This window comes from Panthera onca, chromosome B2 (genome assembly GCF_046562875.1).
Source record: "Panthera onca isolate mPanOnc1 chromosome B2, mPanOnc1 haplotype 2, whole genome shotgun sequence".
NCBI lineage: Eukaryota > Metazoa > Chordata > Mammalia > Carnivora > Felidae > Panthera > Panthera onca.
Window position 1 is genome coordinate 49,430,812 of NC_138343.1, and position 21,996 is coordinate 49,452,807.

General features: G+C 40.6%; 1 protein-coding gene across 1 annotated transcript in view; it reads right to left on the reverse strand.

Moving 5' to 3' along the window:
• The window catches only part of PKHD1 (PKHD1 ciliary IPT domain containing fibrocystin/polyductin), a 479,232-nt gene extending 457,943 nt beyond the window's left edge, over nucleotides 1-21,289 (reverse strand). The window contains exons 1-11 of the mRNA XM_078446999.2: nucleotides 21,183-21,289; nucleotides 19,475-19,552; nucleotides 18,499-18,643; nucleotides 14,604-14,712; nucleotides 10,395-10,452; nucleotides 6,960-7,038; nucleotides 5,608-5,682; nucleotides 4,893-4,957; nucleotides 4,369-4,408; nucleotides 3,454-3,524; nucleotides 207-308 (exon numbers count right to left, since the gene is read on the reverse strand). Of these exons, the coding sequence (XP_078303125.2) occupies nucleotides 207-308; nucleotides 3,454-3,524; nucleotides 4,369-4,408; nucleotides 4,893-4,957; nucleotides 5,608-5,682; nucleotides 6,960-7,038; nucleotides 10,395-10,452; nucleotides 14,604-14,712; nucleotides 18,499-18,643; nucleotides 19,475-19,552; nucleotides 21,183-21,234 (874 nt within the window). The 5' untranslated portion in view covers nucleotides 21,235-21,289. The remainder of the gene's footprint in view (nucleotides 1-206; nucleotides 309-3,453; nucleotides 3,525-4,368; nucleotides 4,409-4,892; nucleotides 4,958-5,607; nucleotides 5,683-6,959; nucleotides 7,039-10,394; nucleotides 10,453-14,603; nucleotides 14,713-18,498; nucleotides 18,644-19,474; nucleotides 19,553-21,182) is intronic.
• Between the last annotated feature and the right edge of the window lie 707 nt (nucleotides 21,290-21,996).

The following is a 21,996-nucleotide window of genomic DNA, read 5'->3' on the forward strand; positions in this document are numbered from 1 at the left end:
TTAGGACTATGTCCATAGACTGTCCCTACAGGACTACAATCCCACCTAGTCTCAAACAAACAGATAAAATACCTTAGGGCAGGATGGCATAATGAGTCAGAAGAGGCAAAAATTTCTTCTCCCCACTCACTGCATGCCATAAGAGACACATAATCTCCTACAGCATTTAAACTATGAACTATTTTCAGCCATTCTAACGTAGTTACCTGCAATGGTAACCCGGACAGGATTGTCAAAGAAGTCTCCCGTAATTATAATGTCTGTTTTTCCCCCAAGGCTCCCAGATTCTGGAAACACAGATAGTATTTCTGCAAAAGAAAAAAAAAAAAGTAAGCTTCTGAACATAGAATATAGAATGTGACCCAGATAATATAATAATAGAAGGCTATCATTAATGTATTCCTTACTTTAACTTTCTAAGACCAGCAATGGTTGGAATTTTTTCTAGTGATAGTCACTTAAAATGCATATAATAAGGACTTACCTATAACAATATGTATAATACATATAATACAGGATCAATATTTCAAAGGAAGGGGAGATGCAGTCACTCATGCTAATAGCAGAAATCCTTACATACCATGATGCTTTCTTAGGAAACCTGTCACCAGATCTCAAGTATTCAATTTACAAGTCACAGAACAGTAGGTTTTATGTTATGGAGGAATCAGCTTTGGATGCACCAGGCCAAGCCTTGGTTCACCTGTATGAGTTTGCAGTTTGCTCTAAGCAAGAGAATGAATTGCACCATCTTCAGGAGGCTTGCCCTCCTTCCATCCCACATGCTCTTCTCCCTGTGTACACTCACCACCTCAAACATGTTTTTCCATGCTGCCTCCTGACTGCTTAAAAATCCCACTGTCATATGCCACATATCCCCCAGAATGTAAGATTTTCTGGTCCTTTCCTCTCCTACGATCCAAACTTGACCATTCTAAGTTCTATTCCCTCAAGGGGAAAGAGGAGTTGTCTTCTCCAACAAACTGAAGACACAAAGAAGCTAATTATGAATGGTTATGGGTTTTATCGGGGCATTTCTTATATAAGCTCCTGCCTATGAAATAGTATAATTATGACATGCTGGGCTAGCACAATTAGAGAGAGTACATGAAAGTGCAGAGGGGAGGATTAGGAATAGAGCTAGGGTCTATGGAATAGAAAGAAATTTCTAGAAATGATTCCTGAGCTGAATCTTACAGTGTGAATTAAAACTGGCCAAGTGAAGGAAAGAAATTAGGCAAAGGATGTTTAAATAAAGCAAACGATAGCCTCTGTGGAGAGAGGCTTCATTTAAGGTCCATTTCCATGTTGCTAGAATGGGAAAGACAGAACAGGAGAAGCAGATGAGGAAGAGACCAGAGACTGGTACTATTTCCTGTTGAGAGTGGGAAGCCTTTAGAGGGTGGTAAGGGAGAGGCATCAGATGTGTGGTGTAGAGAATGGTGGTGGTGATGTAGAGCATGGATCTTTAGGGGACAGAGAACAGATCGGGGCACCTTGGAACCATTGTGGCATGCCAGGCAAAAGACAATGAGATTCTGAATTGAGGTAGTGATTGTAGAGATAGAATGGATACATCATATTTAAGAAATTGATAAAGGGTCTAATTGCAATAAGTAATCTAAAACCTTATCAAGAAATAGATGGGAGGTAAAACCGGCAGAAACTGGTGACTGAGTGGATTAGAGAAGAGAGAGGGGAGGAAAATCGTAGATGAATCCCAAGACTCTTGCTCATTTACTTCTTTCAACAGCTTTTGGAGTTAGAAGGACAAACACCACTTTGTCCACTTTATAGATATTTAATTACAGCTCAGAAAGCTAAATGACTTAACCAAAATCATCAAGTAAACAAATGAATTCCAGCCCTTGGGGAGCTCAGCCCAGTGTCCTTTATAATAGTCCATATTCCCTCTCCCATAGCCTCCTCAGCTATAAGAAAGTTCTAGGGGGCACCTGGGTAGCTCAGGCGGTTAAGTGTCCAACTTCAGCTCAGGTCATGATCTTGTGGTTCGTGGGTTAGAGCCCTGTGTCAGGCTCTGTGCTGACAGCTCAGAGCCTGGAGCCTACTTCAGATCCTGTGTCTCCCTCTCTCTCTGCCCCTCCCCCATTTGCACTCTGTCTCTCTCTCAAAAATAAACATTAAAAAAATAGTTCTGGCCTGGAGTTCTCATCCCAAGAAGACATCAGTACTGGAAATATGAAATAGCTATGTGATTAGAGATTCCTGTCAGCCTATCTGGCTGGTTCAACAGTGTTAGGCAAATTCACCAGGAATCTTGGGGTCAGGTGGCCAGGAGAGTGGACGTCCCATCATAAATTGTTTACGTGCATAAGATTTCTAATTGGATCTGCATTTTTCTGGCACTGAGACCTTTGGTTACTTTGTCCTTCTGGGCCTGTTTCTTCATCTGTAAAATGAGCCTAGTACTGTCTCATAGTGGAATTAATATTGAGAGTGCATGTACTCAAACCACTCAATAAGGGCCAGCCAGTAAGTTGCTTCTTCAAACTTACTCCCAAAGAGACTAGCTATACTGGTTAAAGAAAATAAAGGAGGGGCGCCTGGGTGACTCAGTGAGTTGAGCATCCAACTGTTGATTTCGGCTCAGGTCATGATCCCAGGGTCATAGGATTGAGCCTTCCATCGGACTCCACCCTGAGCATGGAGCTTGCTTGGGATTCTCTCTCTCTCCCTCTGTTCCCACCTCTCTAAAATAAAAATTTTTAAAAGATGTTAAATAAAAGGCAGAGATCAAAATTCAGATTTTGCAGAATTATCCTATCTAGAGAGTAAATAGCATTTGCCCCTTGACCTATGAAATTTCTTGTACTTTTGGCAAAGGTCGATCTTATTGCCCCTGGAATTTGCACCTACTTCACAGATATATCTTCAGTGGCTTTGGGATTGTCTTCAACACTGAAGTCTAAGTACTCTTCTTTAGTGATCAACCCTCTACTACTGAATTGCATTCACAATTTCATGCAAGTTTCCAATTTCAACATTCATTTTTTTTTAGTATGGAGGTTTGCTCATCTGATAGCAACACTGTAGTCTAGCATCAATATCAGCAAGTCATAAGTTGTTGGATGAATACTCAAGGTGAGGTGTTAAAGTAACTGAAAAGATGCACTTTTGTACTTTTCAGTGCCATCGCTCTTCCATCATTTCTCAGAACATACAACAAGGGTGACCTCCTTTCTTTCATTCAGTTTATATCCACAAACTTTGCATAGAAGTCCATGATCGACCCTCTTTTAATATGGCAACCACATGTGACACTCACATAAGCAACTTATTCTCATCCAAAGCTGAAGGGTCTTCCATCACTGTGGGGACAGCCTCAGGTGTTCATGGTCATAGAGAAATGGACAGGAAAAAGGGAAGGAGGATTCTACATTCAGCGAGGTGTGAGGGAAGCAGTGAGGAGGACAGGGAGAAGGAAAATTGTACCTGAATATGTCTGGTACAGGAAAAGCTCCTGTTTAGCACTGACCAGCCATGCATTCTTGTGTACCATGGACCTTCCAAGACAAAGTTTTGTTTTAGGTGAAAAAAATCATTTGAGATTGCATTTTTTAAATTGGCTGCCTAAAATGAAGATCATGGGCCAACCTCTCCTGATCTTTATAACAGTTTAGATACCAGTTCCTTTTGACAAATAGAGAATGATACCGATGGGGCAATGTATGTTTTGCGATTTAGAAAATTTTTGTATGACAATGATTACACCTACTTCACAGGGTCACAAGCATTAAATGGAATGATGATGTGAAAGGGTCTGGTAAAGAGTTGGCCTACAGTAGATATGCAATAGATATTAGGGTTATTCCTTCCCAAATTCGAGAGAAAGAGAGAGAGAGCCTCCATATCTGGGGCTATGTTACTGCAGGTAATTATGTCACTATCACCACAATGAGATTAATATCAGCTAGATAGCATACTTTTAAAGAAAATCCCTGACAAATTATATAGTGTCAGAACATTAGGTAAGGCATGCAGGAATCATTCAGAATCATAATTTCCTCTCCAAAGCTCTATGAAATTGGACCGTTTCCATCTTGAAGAAGGCATTTGCTAGACAATGCATTTCATGGAATTATGTTCTGTTTTAAATTTACAGTATTATGAGATTACTTTTTACTTAAGACCTAATTCCCAAAATTTTGTGCCATCATCCCACTGAAACATCTACAGTACCTCAAGACACAATTATATTCACCTAAGTAAAAGAAACCAAGCAGGTTTCATTATGCTAATATGTCTGTTTGGAATTTTCCATTAGAAAGGGTTCAAAAAAGTAAGCAAAACAAGAAAGAGATGGATACTACAAAATGATAATAAATCTGCTTACTCCTCATTACTTACTTTCCTTTGTTAAATACTGAGAAACTAACATTCTGGGAGCCTGTAACAAAAAGAAAGACATTAACACAAGAGTCTGCATGTATCATCTGGGCCAGGCCATTGCTACCCTAAACCCAAGGACTCCAGATATCACCAAGTGACTGCCCAAACCCGTGATTTCATTAAGAGTGCCCAGAACAAACACCTCCCAGATTTAGCACCATCACTGTTGACTTCCAACAATAAAAGGATAAATGTAGTAGCCTAAAGCAGATAAGAATTACAGCAGGCTCACAGTTCGACTAAACATGGGAAGCCTGGCTCTACTGGTTACCAGCTACAATTTTCTCACCTATAAAGTAAAAGTAATTCTACCAACTTCACCAATCCACTTATTGTGAGGATTAAATTAGCCTTTTAAGGAGTTCTCAATACATGGTAATTACTCTTTTCATGCTTGTGAGAAGGATTCTTGAAACAGTATTTTTCTGATACAGAAAAAGAAACAGAAAAGACTTTAAACTTATGCCACTTCCTGAACGGACCAATGTAGTTGCCTTCCACACGGCACTGCAGGGTCCCAAAACCATGGTCTTCCTGAAGAGGATAGCTGGAGAGAGAACCAAAACCTGAGGTGAGAATTATCAGACAACTCAGAAGTTCTGACTCTTTAGCCAGGAAAGTAAAAAATAAAAGGTCATTTGGCCAGCAAAAATTGGTAAATACTTAAGGCATAATGAGTTCATGGGAGCAAACACTAGAATAGTACTAACTAGAGTTCTTATTGATACATATGCTATCAGGCAAGCATGCAGTGAGAGAGACAAAATTTAACTTGCTCCCAACCTCTTTTCAGACCTCTCCATTCTTTCCAAAATCTTTACAACAAGGAGAGAAAAACACTTAAAAAAGAAAAAAATCTATTATTGGGGCTCCTGGGCGGCTCAGTAGGTTAAGTGTCCAACTTCAGCTCAAGTCATGATTTCACAGCTCGTGAGATGGAGCCCAAGTAGGGCTCTGCACTGGGTGTGAAGCCTGCATAAGATTCTCTCACTCCCTCTCCCTCTACCACTCCCCTGCTCACATTCTCTCATGGTCGGTCTCTCTCTCTCTCTCTCTCTCTCTCAAAAAAAAAAAAAAGGGTGTAAGTGTGTGTGTGTGTGTGTGTGAGAGAGAGAGAGAGACAGAGACAGAGAGAGACAGAGAGAAACCCACATGGAAGAACCTAAAAGCACTTATGTAGGCAGGAAAGACACTCACCAGCTTCCTGTCTGCCTGTTTACAAGAGAGCAGGCTGTGACCCAGTTGTCTCCTTGAGCTTCTAAGATCAATGGACTGGATAAAAAAATGGGGTAAAAAAGACATGAGACTCTAGTGTAAGACTCTCAGTAAAAATTCCTAGCAAAACTCAGAGGAAACACTGTTATGAGCATTCTTCTCTGGATTTATGGGGCATCACTGAGGGTGGCCAAAGCCTGTCCCGTGAGGAGATGTTGAATCAACTCTCAGTCTGAAGGTAAGCAATGCATAGCACTGTTTCATGGTCCACACCTTCACACTGCAGAAAGAGCGTTTCCCTTTTCCCCCAAAATCCTCATCATACCCACATTGGCTATATTGAGTCTACATAGAACTACTGTGGAGTCGATGCCTCCATTCCCCTTTTCAATGTTATATCCCTGACCAAGGCTGACATGGGACCAAGCAGTGAATGTGGCATATTATTAAGGATGTACTTGGGGCTTGTATCCTCCACAGAAAGAGTCATTTCCTTTCAAGACGAGTTCACCACTACTTAATGCCAAAAATGTAGATCTGGAGAGTAGCCAGATCATGTTCTCCTCACCTAGGGCAGAATCACAGAGATGGAACAGAAGACGATACCCCCATCCTTTCCAGGAGTACAAGGAAAACCAGATACAAGTATATAGAATCCACTCAGCTACAGTAAGACTCGGTTTCTTCTACCTTATCAAGCCTGGCTATAACTACTTCAGATATTGCAAAATCACAGTTGCTTAAAGCCTCCCCGAAACACAACTTCAACACATTGCCTCTTATTCCCTTCCTTCCCTAGCACGCGTGATTTAATAGTACCACTTTCCATTTTAAAGTGTCTGGCCATCCTCATCATTCCCAGAAAACAGTAAAATTCAGTGGCTCTCAGTGCCTTCTTCCACGTTTTCCTCTGATCACACTAACAGAATTCCTAAATGCACAAATGGATACCAACCCAAGAAGAAAGTTACAATGGTCTTTGGGGTTCACATGTCATTTTACAAAAAAAAGAAAAAAAGAATCATTTCAGCCTGAGAAACAAGGGAGAGAAGGGGAAGAACTGAAAAAGAAAACCCACAGATGCAGTTACAGCACAATTCACGCTGAGCCCAGAGTGACTAGTTGTCAGTAAATAAATGGACCAACTTAATCGACCAGTTGCAATTACATTAACAAAGTTTGCTGAAGCCCAACTCACCAGGGACCATAAACTGCAAAGAAAACAGCAATTCTGTGCCAACTGCTCACAATTTATTGCTATCGGGGAAGCTGGTCTGAGGAAGCAATCCAGCATGTTTGTAACTCGTTGAACACAGAAACTAACACATGCTTACCTATCAATGTACTCCGCATCGCAATCAAAGGTTTCTGGTCTTCCAGTGATAATCCAACCATATACATGTATTAGTTCTCCTGTTTTAAGAAGATTTTTGAAATGTAACACACTTCGCTCATACTGTAAATTATAACATAAGCAATTTATTTTTGGTACCATCTATTTAATACAGCCAAACTGGACATGACTCAGAATATTAATGCTTTTTTACAAACTGTACAACAGGAAAGGAGTCTCAAGTATGATCCAGTGATCAATATTATACATTAGAAAGTCTAAAATAACTAATTATTGCAATCACAGAGTCAATCAGCTACGTACAGAAACAAAAGCAAGAACAGGTCTTTCCCACAGTTCTATGAAGTATGAGGCTTTCGGGAGGAAGGGCCAGTTTCTACACACTGACTTGTTCTACCCTCTTGGCTGTATGTAGATCATCACCTAACGTGGGATTTAAGAACACGGTGCCTTGGGGTGCTCTGCATTTCATGACACTTTCCCCTGGGGACTTGCTAATATGGAAAACCAAGGAGGTTCATGTCACATGATCTGGATGGGTATTTGGGGATACTAGACTTTCTTCCAAATCTCAGAGGACAAAAGATAAACATCAAGGATGACCCAAATGGATGGGAACTCAGAAAGGAAGGCATGAGATAGAACAGAATTACAGCTTAAAGGATGGGCAATTGCACATCTCGTTCATCCAAAAATTATGCTCATGTTCAAAGACAGAGCAAATTGAAGACCTGCAAACAGTTGGTGTCAGCCTTGCCCACTGACAAATGTTTGACTTCTACTGCTGAGTCTCCTCTATGTGACTCATAGGGATTTCCACTAGGTAACAAGTATTTACTTAATACACCCTCTTTTGAGTTCAAGTTCAAGAGGAAGTGCAGGCATCAGCAATCCCCCCTCTCAGCAAGGTGGACTCTTGGTACTGTCCCTACCCAATCTGTTCATAGTTGGTGAGAAAGGAATCTGTGGTGAGAAAGGAATCTGATGTCACTCTTTCACAAAGAGTTTGGGGGCCCCTACCGGATGCTACATGAGCTGATTTCTTCCATAGTTGAAAACACCTAAACTCAGTTCTGTAGAACTACATGAGGCAAAGTTTTAAGCAAGCACACCATAGTAAGGTGATGTAGTTCAATTTCACCAAACAACCCCACAACCTGGAAATGTGTGCCTTCCAAATAATTAGGAAATTTAACCATATACACTGTAATCTTACAGCATCACAAACAATGTTAAGAGATGAGAGCGGTTTTGGTTAATGAGGTAAAACCACAAAGATGGAAAAGAAAAGAGCACTTAAGGGGATCATGAAGTGACTGAAGGCAGAAGACTTTGAATCTCTTCATGGCCACATTTAAAGTCACAAAAGAACATTACCAAGAAGTTGTTCCCTTCATGCTGTGGGTGCTTTATTAATACAAGAAGACTTTTGTCTGTGGTCACTGGATGACTGACTGGCACTGAAACCATGGGAACCTTCCGGGAAGTATGAGAGCCACTCACTGTACAGATGAATGGGTAGAAGGGGCTAGAACCTAATGCCTTAGACAAAGATCACAGAAATGGAGAAAGCCTAGACTCTGGAGTTCTTTGCTACTATTAACAACTGGCAAAATAATTTCCCTTCATTTTAATAGAGCTAAAGTATTAATTCCCTGGCTTTGATGGGCATGATTTCTTGCTTTCTTGGGCACAATTTTAAAAATTGGTAACAAGTTCTAGAAATTGGGGAATTTTGTGAGTGGTTAACAGTCTTGCTTCTAAATAAAGAAGTCCAAAGGAGTCTGAGAAATGGCTAAGCCAGCCTATGGTTCTGGGTGATTCTCCGTCACAGTGGAGAACTGTTAACCACATATAGAAACTCAACTGCTAATGGAACATCATCTCTCCTGTCCCTACCACCTCCCCCATCTCCCTGGCTGCTATTCTGGGCAGACTTTCCAAATGAAATGAGAGTAATCATCTGGAAAATGATTTCAAAGATGTCACCATGTGGATCCTACCCGGAGGGGCCACTCCAACAAGGGGGAAGATACAGTGTGCAGCTCTTGGACTGGGTGGGAGAAACAGGCCTGACAGATCCGTGTGAGCCAAGGTCCCACTTCACACCTCTCATGGCAGGCCCCTTCCTCATCCCTCACCCTGTGGACTTCTGCCATCTAAACAAGAGCTTTCTAACACCAGAGCAGCAAGGACCCAAGCATCTGCATGCGACTTTTAGAGCACATTTTCTTTTTAATAAAACATGATCACGTCTTGATTATTCAAATGGAAAGGAACAGATCTCTGAATAACCCACATAAAAAAAATCATGCTGGAATCATATTCTTAAGTATATAATTTAAATACACACATAATCTTGTGTCTACATACACACACACACACACACACACACACACACACACAAAGGGCAAATACTTTTCAACAACTCAGATATTCATTGTGACATTCTCGAGCAGTCAAGACATTCAAAACTAGATCAGTTTATGCATTTAGACACAACTACATATAAACATTTAGCAATTTGTATTCCCATAATTACACCATCTGGAAACCCTGAACAAAGGGAAAATCTGAAATAGACCTAGGAATTTGCCAAGAATCAGACAGCAAATTATACATAATCCTAGCTTGTATTTACTACTTAGTTGTAAGGCAAGCTTAGCGATTCTTGAACCTATTTCTTAGCTGCGATCCCCTCTTTTATGTAAATCTCAACCTTCTCTCTCTTCTTCACTTCTATCCCCTGGCCTTTGCATGCCTGTGTGCCCTCTAATTCACAAACAAACCCCCAGGGTAAGGATCAGGGTTGCTGGCCTTGCATGTGGTATGCAACACCACTCAACGCAAAACAAAACAATGGGTACACCTGCCCACTCTGGATTCTGCCTGCCTGGGTGCAAATCCCAGCTATACACTTAATAGCTGACTTTAAGCAAGTTACTTAACCTTTTGGTATCTCGTTTCCTCATCAGCAAATGAGAATTATAGCCCCTATGTCATCAGGTTCTTGTGAGGATCTGATAAGATAATATATGCCGAACACTTAGAACAGAGCCTGGCTCACAGTAAAGTTCAAAAAAGGTTTGCTATTATGCAAACGACTATAAAATTAAGAACAATGATGATTTTTATTTCTTCCATGCTCTGGCAGTACCTGGTTTGATTTTGCTGGCCTCTTTTCCTTTTCATGTTTGGATTCCTTTTGTTATCAGTGAAGTCAAAGAGCAAAAGAGCCCACAGGTGAAACCAAACCAGATTAAAAGTAAACCAGAGGTTGACATTTATTTTCAAACCAGCATCAGAGAAGTTCAGTGTTCCCATTTATAGAGAGCACCCACCTGGGTAGAAGCGTTTTCAATAGCTTTAACAAAGGGATCCATAATTATTCCTATTTTAATAGGAGATTTCTTACCTGGCACTCCACTTGGTGGTATAACGTGGTAAACAATGGGTGTCTGCCCCCTGGAAAACTGTTCAGGAAAGGTCATCATAAGGGAGCATTCCATTAGAATATCACAACCACAGACAAGAAGCAAAAGTCATTCCTCATAGGATATTAATCAAAGATGGTAAATGGTTACACTTCCTCAAATAAATGTACATCTATTTCTTTTTATCCTCATAATACACCTGTGAAGCAGAGTTAACAGGTATTATTATAGTTTCTCCACAGAGGAAGTAAAGGGAATTTTACCAAGGTCATGTAGCTCTCTGTCCTGTACCATATTGCCCAAACTTTGGCAAGTCTGTTTCCACCAGCCCACCTACCATAGCCAGGAACACATTTCATCAGAAAAATAGGTAGGTAGGCCTATTTAGAATTCCATTATTGTAACTTGGTATTTTGGAATCTTGAAGGATTTTAATTTTCTTGGCAAAAATTTGCTTACTTAAGTTGAAAGGATTGCAACTTAAATTATCATCAACACCTTTGTAGGAATGAGCAAGCTACAAAAAACTGGAGTTGGGTAGGCACGCAAGTGAGGTGTTTGTTGAGAAAATGGATCATGGCTCTCAGGAGAAAAAAGGATTCAAATGATTCAAGGAATGGGAAGCAACATTACTCTTTGAGAAGGGGGAAAATAGCCCTGATGGAAGAGGTGGAAGTCTATGAAAGCCTGGTCATGGCCCTCCAAATCAGCTTTCTATGTCCCTTCCCCCAAAGTATATTCTCTGCTAATCACATGCTCTAGAAAGGCAGGGACAGTGCCTTACTCAGTCATGGTTATACTCTTATGCATAGCATGGTATACAGAAGACATTCAAATTTTTGTGAATGAATAAAGTGGCCCCATCTGAGATGATTGATATGGTACCTGGAAGTAGAGGGGAGAAAAAGACAAGTCCAGGAATTTCATCTTACCTATAGGCATCTGAGTTAGTCCAAGATTAGTGCATTTCATAGTCAGGGCCAGTGTGAACAGAGAGGCATAAGAACGGACTGACCAGGCCAAGGTTTGACCCATGAGCTAACAACATTCAGGAAGAGACTTGGTTTCCCCCTCCTGTGACCCTCACTCTCAACCTCCTCTAGATGCCTACACAGCCTTCATTCCCCATAAACTACACTGCTTCCCACTTGCAAATCAAGTGAAAGCAAATTATTTAGCTTGGCCTGCTTCCAGCATCCCAGGAGTTCACCTTCCCAGGCAGAATACCACCAAAGAATAACTCCGTTGTTAATCAACAGCCCTAATCAGAGGAGAGAACCAACAGACATTTCAAAAAAGCTAATGGTGGCTCGGCAAGTGTGAGTTTTATGTATTGATCCACATGGCTACACAGCCTGCCATCAAGGCTAGTTTCCTCCTTCTAAAAGAGAGGGTTAGAGAACAGGTCACAGAAAGTATGTACAGTCAGAAGGTCAAAGTAAGAATGCCATGACCTCACCAATTGAGAGCTGGCTCTGATCTCACCAAAAGATAAGGATTAACACAATTCCACATGCCCCTGCCAAATATGCACTCCACACCCTGGACTCCCAGCCTCCTACTGTACCCAGGCCTTCACCTCTCCCTGGGGTGCCCTTGGACACTGCCATTGGAAATATATCCTAGGAGCCTCATGAGGTAGAGTAGTGGTCACCACCTCCCCTTCTCACAGACATTAGAAACTGAGGCTAAAGTACAATCAAGTCCAGACCAAATAAGGACACATGCGTCTGGATTTCCAGTTTGAAATATAAGATCTACAGCTCAGTCTGTGAGCCTTCCACAAGAAGCATGGGGGTGGGGGTTGGGGTGGTGGCAGGGGGAATAGAGTGACTCCTTGATCACTCCCTCCCCTTCCTCAACATGGTGGGGTGGCTCAGAGTTAAACCTCAGAAAGAGCTTCACTTGTGATTCCCTCTGAGCTGACATGACACAAAAATGGTGTATTTCTAAGGAAAACAGGCTCCGTCCACCCACCAAGCGAGAGACATGACAAAGTGAAAAATTAATGAGCTTCCAAATCAAGCTTCCCACACGCTGATCCCTGAGCCCGAGTGAGGTCAGCGGCAGCAAGATGGGGGAGAGGAAACACAGCAGATCAGGATAGCGAAGCCACAGCCACCAGCTGCTTGATAAACCTTCTGTGAGTTGTTCAAACTTGTCAGCGCCTGCAGCAGGCTCTTTGAAGTGGACTGGCGAGATGGAATTAATTTTTAATACTCATGGTTCCCCCAGTCCCAAAACAAAGAGACACACCGTGTTTTATTTAGCTTGGAATGCCTCTCATTAACTGCATCCCCTGGTGATTTTTCATCAACTCGCCAAGCTAGACGAAGCACTTGAGGACTTGTTTTCTTTAATGTGCAATTTTAGGAAGTGCTTCTCTTCTCTCCCCTTGCTCTCCCTCCCGATCTTTAATAAGTAGGAAAACTACTATCTGGGGTGAAAGGAACATCAAAACCAAAAACAGCATGGTGGTTAGGGAGGGTGCCTGGCCATCCATCTGCTGTTACATCTACAGAGACAGTGTAGAGGTGGTGGTGTGGGTCTTAATAAGAATGTTTTTTTTTTCTTTCTGCTGCATATGTGCAGAAGCAAAATTCCAGAAAACAACCTTCTCTTGAAGTGAGAGACAAGTTGTTAAATGTGAACTGACGGCAAATTCCAAATTTGTAAATGGACTGTCTATATAAAGAGTGGGTGGTAACAAGGATGATTTGGGGGGATGAAGTCTTGCTCTAAAGGAGCATTAATGACTAATACTGTTATGAACAACCCTTCAACAGAGGCACCGTATGGGAAGTACAATCATCACAAGGAGCACTGTCAAACCTCAACCTTTTATGAAAAGTCTAGCACATTCCCTTTTGAGAGATTGGTGTAAAATTAACCTGAAATGGACAATAGGCTGAACCAAACATAAAATTAAGACCAAGTATACATATTGCTTCTCCAAAATAAGTTAGGCATTAGCTCATAAACTCTCCCTCTCTCTGCTTCCATTTGGCTCTAAGTTTGAAGGAGAATGCCATCAGCAAATGCACTTTCAATCTCGGGTTGGAAAGAGTAGTAGAAATAGAGCACAAAGCAGAGGCAGAGGCACAGCTTGGGTCCTGAGTCCCTTCATCCTACCAAGACTCAGGAGAATTGCAGCTATAAAATGAAACACTAACCCACGATGATCATCTTTGTGGCTCCTCTATGGGCTTCAGTTTGGAAGATTTAGAGTCTGACACAAGTTCAAATCCTAGTCCTTTTCAATTCCACATGTAAGTGAAATCATACAGTATTTGTCTTTCTCTATCTGACTTATTTCACTTAGCACAATACCCTCTAGTTCTGTCCATGTTGTTGCAAATGGTAAGGATTTATTCTTTTTTATAACTGAGTAACAGTCCATGAAAGAAAGAAAGAAAGAAAGAAAGAAAGAAAGAAAGAAAGAAAGAAAGAAAGAAAGAAAGAAATAGATGGACATCTGGGCTGCTTCCATATCTGGGCTATTGTAAATAATAAACATAGGGGTGCATATCTCTCTTCAAATTAGTGTTTGCATTTTCATCAGATAATTATCAGGAAGATAAATCACTGGATCATATTTCTATTTTTAATTTTTTTAAGAAACCTGCTTACTGCTTTCCCCAGTGGCTGCACCAATGTACATTCCCAACAGCAGAGGGAATACAGTCAATAATATTGTAATAACTCTGTATAATGACAGATTCTAACCTAGACTTATCATAAGGATCATTTTGTAATGTATCAAAATATCAAATCACTATGATATATACCTGAAAGTAACAGGACATCATATGTCAGTAAAAAATTAAAAACAATTTTTAAAGAATCCTAGTTCTGTCATTTACTACCTAGAGGACACAGGAAAATTATTGAGGAGATGGGCAAATTATTTCATCTCCCTGAGCCTCAAGTAACTCATCTGTAAAACCAGGATAATAAATAGGTACCCCATATAATTGTTGCAAGCATCAGATTAATGTACATAAAGCATAGAACCTGACATCCAAGTGCTCAATACTTAACTTGCATTGGTACAGACTCAGAAACCCCACAACCACCATCCACCTTTCTTCTTACCCTGGCGAAGCAGACTCTGACTTGTAAGTTGCCTGTCGATAGCACAAAAACTCCCTCAGGCAGCAAACACACATTGCTCCATCCTTAGAACCCACCTGGAAAGTACAGTTGTCCCGTGGTCCTGGACTTGGGCTGCCTACCACCTGTCCCCCAGAGTGCACTTCCAGGTAGTACAGCCCCTCATGTGCTTCAGACAGCAGGGATCTGCAGGCAGAAAGTGGATGTCCTTGTGAATCAAAGACAGAATTACCGAAGCCAGCCGCCCCACCTGACCACTTTAAATTTCCTCCCTGCACCTGTGAAATGGCGTTTACCAAGGATTCCTACGTCTATTTGCCTTCTAGATCCACTCACCTACTAGACTTTAAAGATTGGATCCTCAGGAAACCATCAAAACCCTAGAGGAGAAAGCAGGAAAAGACCTCTCTGACCTCAGCCGTGGCAATTTCTTACTTGACACATCCCCAAAGGCAAGGGAATTAAAAGCAAAAATGAACTACTGGGACCTTATGAAGATAAAAAGCTTCTGCACAGCAAAGGAAACAACCAACAAAACTAAAAGGCAACCAACAGAATGGGAAAAGATATTTGCAAATGACATATTGGACAAAGGGCTAGTATCCAAAATCTATAAAGAGCTCACCCAACTCCACACCCGAAAAACAAATAATCCAGTGAAGAAATGGGCAGAAAACATGAATAGACACTTCTCTAAAGAAGACATCCGGATGGCCAACAGGCACATGAAAAGATGTTCAACGTCGCTCCTTATCAGGGAAATACAAATCAAAACCACACTCAGATATCACCTCACTCCAGTCAAAGTGGCCAAAACGAACAAATCAGGAGACTATAGATGCTGGAGAGGATGTGGAGAAACAGGAACCCTCTTGCACTGTTGGTGGGAATGCAAATTGGTGCAGCCACTCTGGAAAACAGTGTGGAGGTTCCTCAGAAAATTAAAAATAGACCTACCCTATGACCCAGCAATAGCACTGCTAGGAATTTACCCAAGGGATACAGGAGTACTGATGCATAGGGGCACTTGTACCCCAATGTTTATAGCAGCACTCTCAACAATAGCCAAATTATGGAAAGAGTCTAAATGTCCATCAACTGATGAATGGATAAAGAAATTGTGGTTTATATACACAATGGAGTACTACATGGCAATGAGAAAGAATGAAATATGGCCCTTTGTAGTAACATGGATGGAACTGGAGAGTGTGATGCTAAGTGAAATAAGCCATACAGAGAAAGACAGATACCATATGGTTTCACCCTTATGTGGATCCTGAGAAACTTAACAGAGACCCATGGGGGAGGGGAAGGAAAAAAAAAAAAAAAGAGGTTAGAGTGGGAGAGAGCCAAAGCATAAAAGACTCTTAAAAACTGAGAACAAACTGAGGGTTGATGGGGGGTGGGAGGGAGGGGAGTGTGGGTGATGGGTATTGAGGAGGGCACCTTTTGGGATGAGCACTGGGTGTTGTATGGAAACCAATTTAACAATAAACTTCATATATTGAAAAAATAAAAAAATAAAAAATAAATAAAAAATAAATAAAGGTTGGATCCTTTGGCAAAATGTAATTGTTTTACTGAAAGTCCTTAAAATTAAAAAAAAAAAAAACCTGTCTTGTCAGAATCGTAAGTTCATGGGACTTTAAGACTTGGAAGGGACATTGATAGTCTAATTCTAGTTTCCATTAAACATTTTTGACAGTTCCAAATAGATTAAGATATTTATGTGTGTGAACACCATAGGTCAGGGGCAAAGTGGGGCTTGAATCCTAGGCTCCTCCTGATAAAAGGAATTGATTTTACATGTTACCCCAAAAATTCTTGACTTCATAATATCCAAGCAGCTCATGAACACTTCATATATCCATCAAGAAAGTCCAAGACCCTCTCTCCTCTTTTCACAAATATCACAGTGATTTCCCTGCCTCTTTGATGCTGCCATTCATGTTGATTTTTGTAAGAGGGGGAATATGATCAATAAGGAGCTAGCATTAAGAAGTGTGTCCCCTACAAACCTTCTCATCAAAATCTTCAGTATGACTTTAAATATTTAAATCTGCACCATCCAATGCCATGAGTGGTTAATGAACACTTGAAATGGGGCTAGTCCCAAATAAGATGTGCTAGGAGTGTAAAATATACACTGGATTTTGCAGACTTGGTGTGCAAAAACTATATAAAATATATATTGTTAATAATTTATATATTGATTGCATATGAAATAATATTCTGGATATGTCGAGTTAAATAAATTATTAAAATTAATTTCACTTGTTTCTTTTGACTTTCTAATGTGGCTACTAGAAAATTTTAAATTACATTTGTGGCTTGTGTAATGTTTTGATTAGACAGTGCTGATTTAGAGGCTATGATCCCTGTTTTGGTGAAAGCAGATACATCTTTATGATAATGAATATGAGAGTACTGATGATAAAATGTGCATTTTTTTCACATTAGAATGTTAACTGAATACTTTTTAACCAACAAGTACATATAAGACATAGTGTTTCTTTTCCTCTAAAAAGATTATTTACATAAATGGTGCATATTAAAATCATTAGTATGGGGGACACCCATATTAATTAGTATGGTTCAGTCTCAGTTGGTTAAGTGTCCGACTTCAGCTTAGGTCATAATCTCACAGTCCGTGAGTTCAGCCCTGCATCAGTTTATCTGCTGTCCACACTGGGCCTGCTTTGGATTCTCTGTCTCCCTCTCCCTCTGCCCTTCCCCCCAGTTCTCCCTCTCCCTCCCTCCCCCTCTCTCTCTCTCTCAAAAATAAATAAATAAACATTTAAAAAAATAAAATCATTAGTATGTTGGGATTGAGGGGATAGATCTTCAGAGTTTTGATCTTCAGAGTTTCATGGCAAGTTCTTGCAGGAACTCTATGCCCAAGTATACCATAAAACCTAAGGAAAAGATGCAACCCAGTTTTAAAACCAACAGCAGGGCTACAAGAAAGTTCAGTTCGACAGACATTTATGGAGCATCTTCTCCTCACAAGATACTGTGCTAAGTACCATAAGAACTACAAAGGTGGTGTTAAACACATCCTCTGTCCTCAAGGCACTTAATTCTAGGATGAATCTGAGAAGTGAACAATAGGCATAAAGTCATGAGAAACGTAGAGCTGAGGCACAGGGCCGCTGAGGCCACACATGCCATGCCTTTGTGTAAACTGCAAAAGGTGCTTCCTCCTCAAAGGTGTCGTAACCATCACTTGGATTTCAGCCCCTATTTGTCCCCCTTTCAAAGAAGGGAAAGATCACACTCAGTTGTATGTTCAGGGAAGAGGTGACATTCGCAGGTTAGGATTTCCGTAGACACAAATGGAAGACAGGGAGCCTTCCTGAAGGAGAGAACCAAAAGCAAAAGGAGATGATGATTTTTTTTCTCTCAACCAATGATCCACTTTCATGCAGCATCTCTAAGATATGAGTGGGGAAAGAATGAATAGTGAAAACTTCGTAAGCCAAAAAAAAAAAAAAAAAAACTTAAGTAGGATGAAAGATGGATTACCTGGAATCCTGTACAAATCATACCAAAAAGGAAATACACTGAGGAATAAAGCAAATTTCCTTTCTAACTGGTTTTGGGTTTATGCTCAATCATTACGATTATGCCTAGTTCAAAAGATGAATTCTTTAGATGGTAAAATGGCACTATTTATTGAAATCTTGATAGTGACAGAGCTCCTTACCACCACCACCAACAAGAAAACACAGATGAAAACACAATCCAACCCCTCCTTATAAATATCTCAGGTTCTCAAAAATCTTCCTTATATTCTCATCCTCCCTTAGGCCCTAGAGCCCTGATAGGAAACTCTGGTGAAGCGTATTTACAGGCAACCTTTTTAAAGCTGTAGCTGATAACCACAGTCAGCAAGGGTTGCTCTACCAAAATCCACGAAGATAGCCAAAGCACTCAACCTGTCTGATCTTTCTCACACCCTGACAGGAGTACCTGGTCCTGCACATCACCAGTGGCAAATCCAAGAAGACAGGAGAGACGTCACAAGGGATGCTCGGCAGGCCAGGCACAGCCACGTTCACCAGGTGTATCTCCAGCTGAGAGCCATTGGTGGGATAAAGGAGCTCTAAGCGCAAACCTAAACACAAGGGAAAGGGGAATTTGAGGCTAAACAGAGCTGTAATCCACACAGAACATAAAAACATGGCCACACAGGAGCACTGTGAGACACTGAGCTTGCCTAAGGATTAAATTACTACTCCTCATTTCCAAATGCATTTATGACTGCTGTGTAAATGAATGTTCTCATTTATGGGTGTATAAAAAAGAAATTTTCTCTCTCTCTTCAGGTCCATCCACTTAAATCCAGGCATTTTTCAGCCCTCAAAATTATTCTTTACACTGGTACAGATGGATAAACTAAGCCATGGTTTAGAAGTTCCCACATACAGGGGCACCTGGGTGGCTCAGTCAGTTAAGCGTCCAACTTCGGCTCATGAGTTCGAGTCCCGCGTCGGGCTCTGTGCTAAAAGATCAGAACTTGGAGCCTGCTTCAGATTCTGTCCCCATCTCTCTCTGTCCCTCCCCTGCTTGCACACGCTGTTTCAAACATAAATAAAAATATTTTTTAAAAAGTTCCTACATATAGAATCATCTGCAAGGAAGCAAACTAAGATTCTGGCGAACACATTGCTAAGTTCTATGCTGCACTCTTCCCTATCTCATCTACATTTCCTAGGGTCCCATCCCCACAGCTTGGGATAAGAAGGTGGATACAGGCATAAAATGGTGTGATGTGCTCTGTTTCTGTGATATCAGCAAGTGAGCATGTGGAAACACAGAAGTCAGTCAGTGGGTCCAACACCCTTCAGGCCCTCTTTTATACCTGTCCTTAGCCAAGGAAGAAGACTCACATTATTTAGGACTCTTAGTAAGTAAGAAACTTGCATTTGGTAAGACCCAAACCTACCATCAAAAAGGACTGTGATCCACGTTCCCCCAGCAAGACTACCTTCTTCAGGCTCAATGTGGAAACGCAGGGAAGACACTGTAAATAAGAAAAACACTGGTTTTGAAGTTCAGATTCAATACACCTGCTTCCCTAACGTTATAAAAACAAAATTTAGCATTCCTCAGAATCACCAGGAGGGTTTGATAAAGCACAGATTGCTGGGTCCCACCCCAGAGTTTCTGATTCAGCAGGTTTAGGGTAGGGCCCAAGAATTTACATTTATGACCAGGTGCTGCTAGTTCTACTGGTCTGGGGATCACACCTTCAAAACTTTGATCTTAAGGAAAGTTCTGTCTGATCCACTCTTCTTGGACACCCAAAAACCTAGTGTTCACCAGAACAATCCTGAATTCCTACTTTCTTTGGAAAGGACCTCAAGGACACACTTGGCTTCTAATTAAACACATAATATCTCTTGTTTCTTTCCCACCCTTTAATCAGGTAGTCATAATTTAGCCACCAATTATTTCTTACATATCCACTTCCCAGAGGAGAAACTTCTAGAAGTTTCTGTTCCTATTTAAATCCTCCTGTCTCCATATACCATCCTCTAGTTTCCTCCTTTTAAATATATCAGAGCACCTCCCCAGATGGATACAAAATTCTGTAGATGTTTGCCTTGCCGTCTCAGAGAGAGGCTGAAGCATGGATCAGGGCTGGAATTTCCTTGAAAACAACAATACTATAGACTACACATGCTAGGCTAGATTGGGTTCTCCCAGAGAGACCATTGGCTGAACATGGCAACCAAACCCTCATCTTTGAAGATCTCCTGGACATGCCTCAGCCAAGGCAAAGTAAATTCAAGGAGCCATCAAGAATCAGTCAACTCCTCAGTGAGGTCCTAGATAGGCAACATGCTATCTATAGAACATTTTTCAGTTCTTATATCAGAAAAGTCAAAGGATAATCCAGGCCATGCTAACTCTGGGTAGCCCAGGGCTTCCATGTACATTTATGTAGGTGGCATAATGCACAACCGAGGATGGTGGGGAATCAGTCACATCAACACAATTATTCACAGCAGTCCCAGCCAGGCCAACCCATGCTTCCCCCTCAAAAGTGTATTAGATACTTCTACCTAAAGCAGACCAAAAACGAATACCATAAAAAGATACCAAAGATAAGCAAATTCACAGAGAAAATTAGAGACATGATTTGGGGAAAGAAGAGTTTAATACAAGCAGTTATTAACTGCTAAGACAAGATAAACTATTCCCTTTGGGAAGATAAAGCAATAAATCTAAAAAGAATTACATCACATGGCTCAAAAACGAATTCTAAAAAGAAGGTTATAAATTACTGTTAGAAGCTCTAGATTATGACAGCAACCTCCACTGGCCATTAATTCATATGTATATATATATATATATATATATATATATATATATATATATATGAATGTATATGTGAATATGTATATGAATATATATGTGTATATCTGAATATATATGTAAATATATATGAATATATACATATATTCATAGCTATTTAATATATAGCCTGCAACTAAACAGAAAAAAATAATTTTTAAGCACAGAAAATTTACACCCAGAGCAGATACTTGAAGACTTCCCCCATATAATATTTTAAGTATCAATAAACTAGTTCTCAAGGCAACTTGTTGTTCTCTATCTATAATCCCTTCGAAACACATCCTACTCACCTGCCAAAAGTAGTATTTCAGCACTCATCAGAGAGATCAGCCAGCCAGTCATCCTGTCCACTTAAATCAATCCTTTCAAAATTGCTCAGATATTGAAAGCATATTCAGTTTTGTTGGAGCAGCATAGCTTTTGTGCTTTATAAAAAAATAACAAATTACTATCATTTTTTACTTACATACTACTACTTTATGGGGCCAAAACTTGGGGAATTAAGGAAGTGATACCTACATGGCCCTAGAGTCTTCAAATCGACCCACTATCCTCCCAAGCTCAGGAGAAAAGAGTACTCTAAGAATCTCATATAAAATCATCACTATTTCACCTCCTCCCCATTTCTCACCAACTTATTTTATGCATGTTTAAGCTGGGTAAATACTGATAGCCTCTTTCAATAACTCATTATGGAAAAGCTTAATTTAAAAAAATACTAAATTCTAGATATCAAGATACAAGTTAATGGTAGTTGCGGTGTGAGGGGTAGGGTAGGTTGTTTTGTTTTGTTTCTAAAAGAGTCTCAGGGGCACCTGGGTGGCTCAGTGGTTAAGGGTCCAACTTCAGCTCTGGTCATGATCTCACAGTTCATGGGTTCAAGCCCCGCGTTAGGCTCTGTGCTGACAGCCCGGAGCCTGGAGCCTGCTTTGGATTCTGTGTCTCCCTCTTTCTCTGCCTCTCCCCTGCTTGCTGTCTATGTCTCTCTCTCAAAAATAAATAGACATTAAAAAAAAAAAAAAAAAGAGTCTCAGTCCTCCAGGAAACCAATCAACACAAAAAAGTAAAAAGCTTAACAAAGCAAATGTTAAGTATGGTACTGGG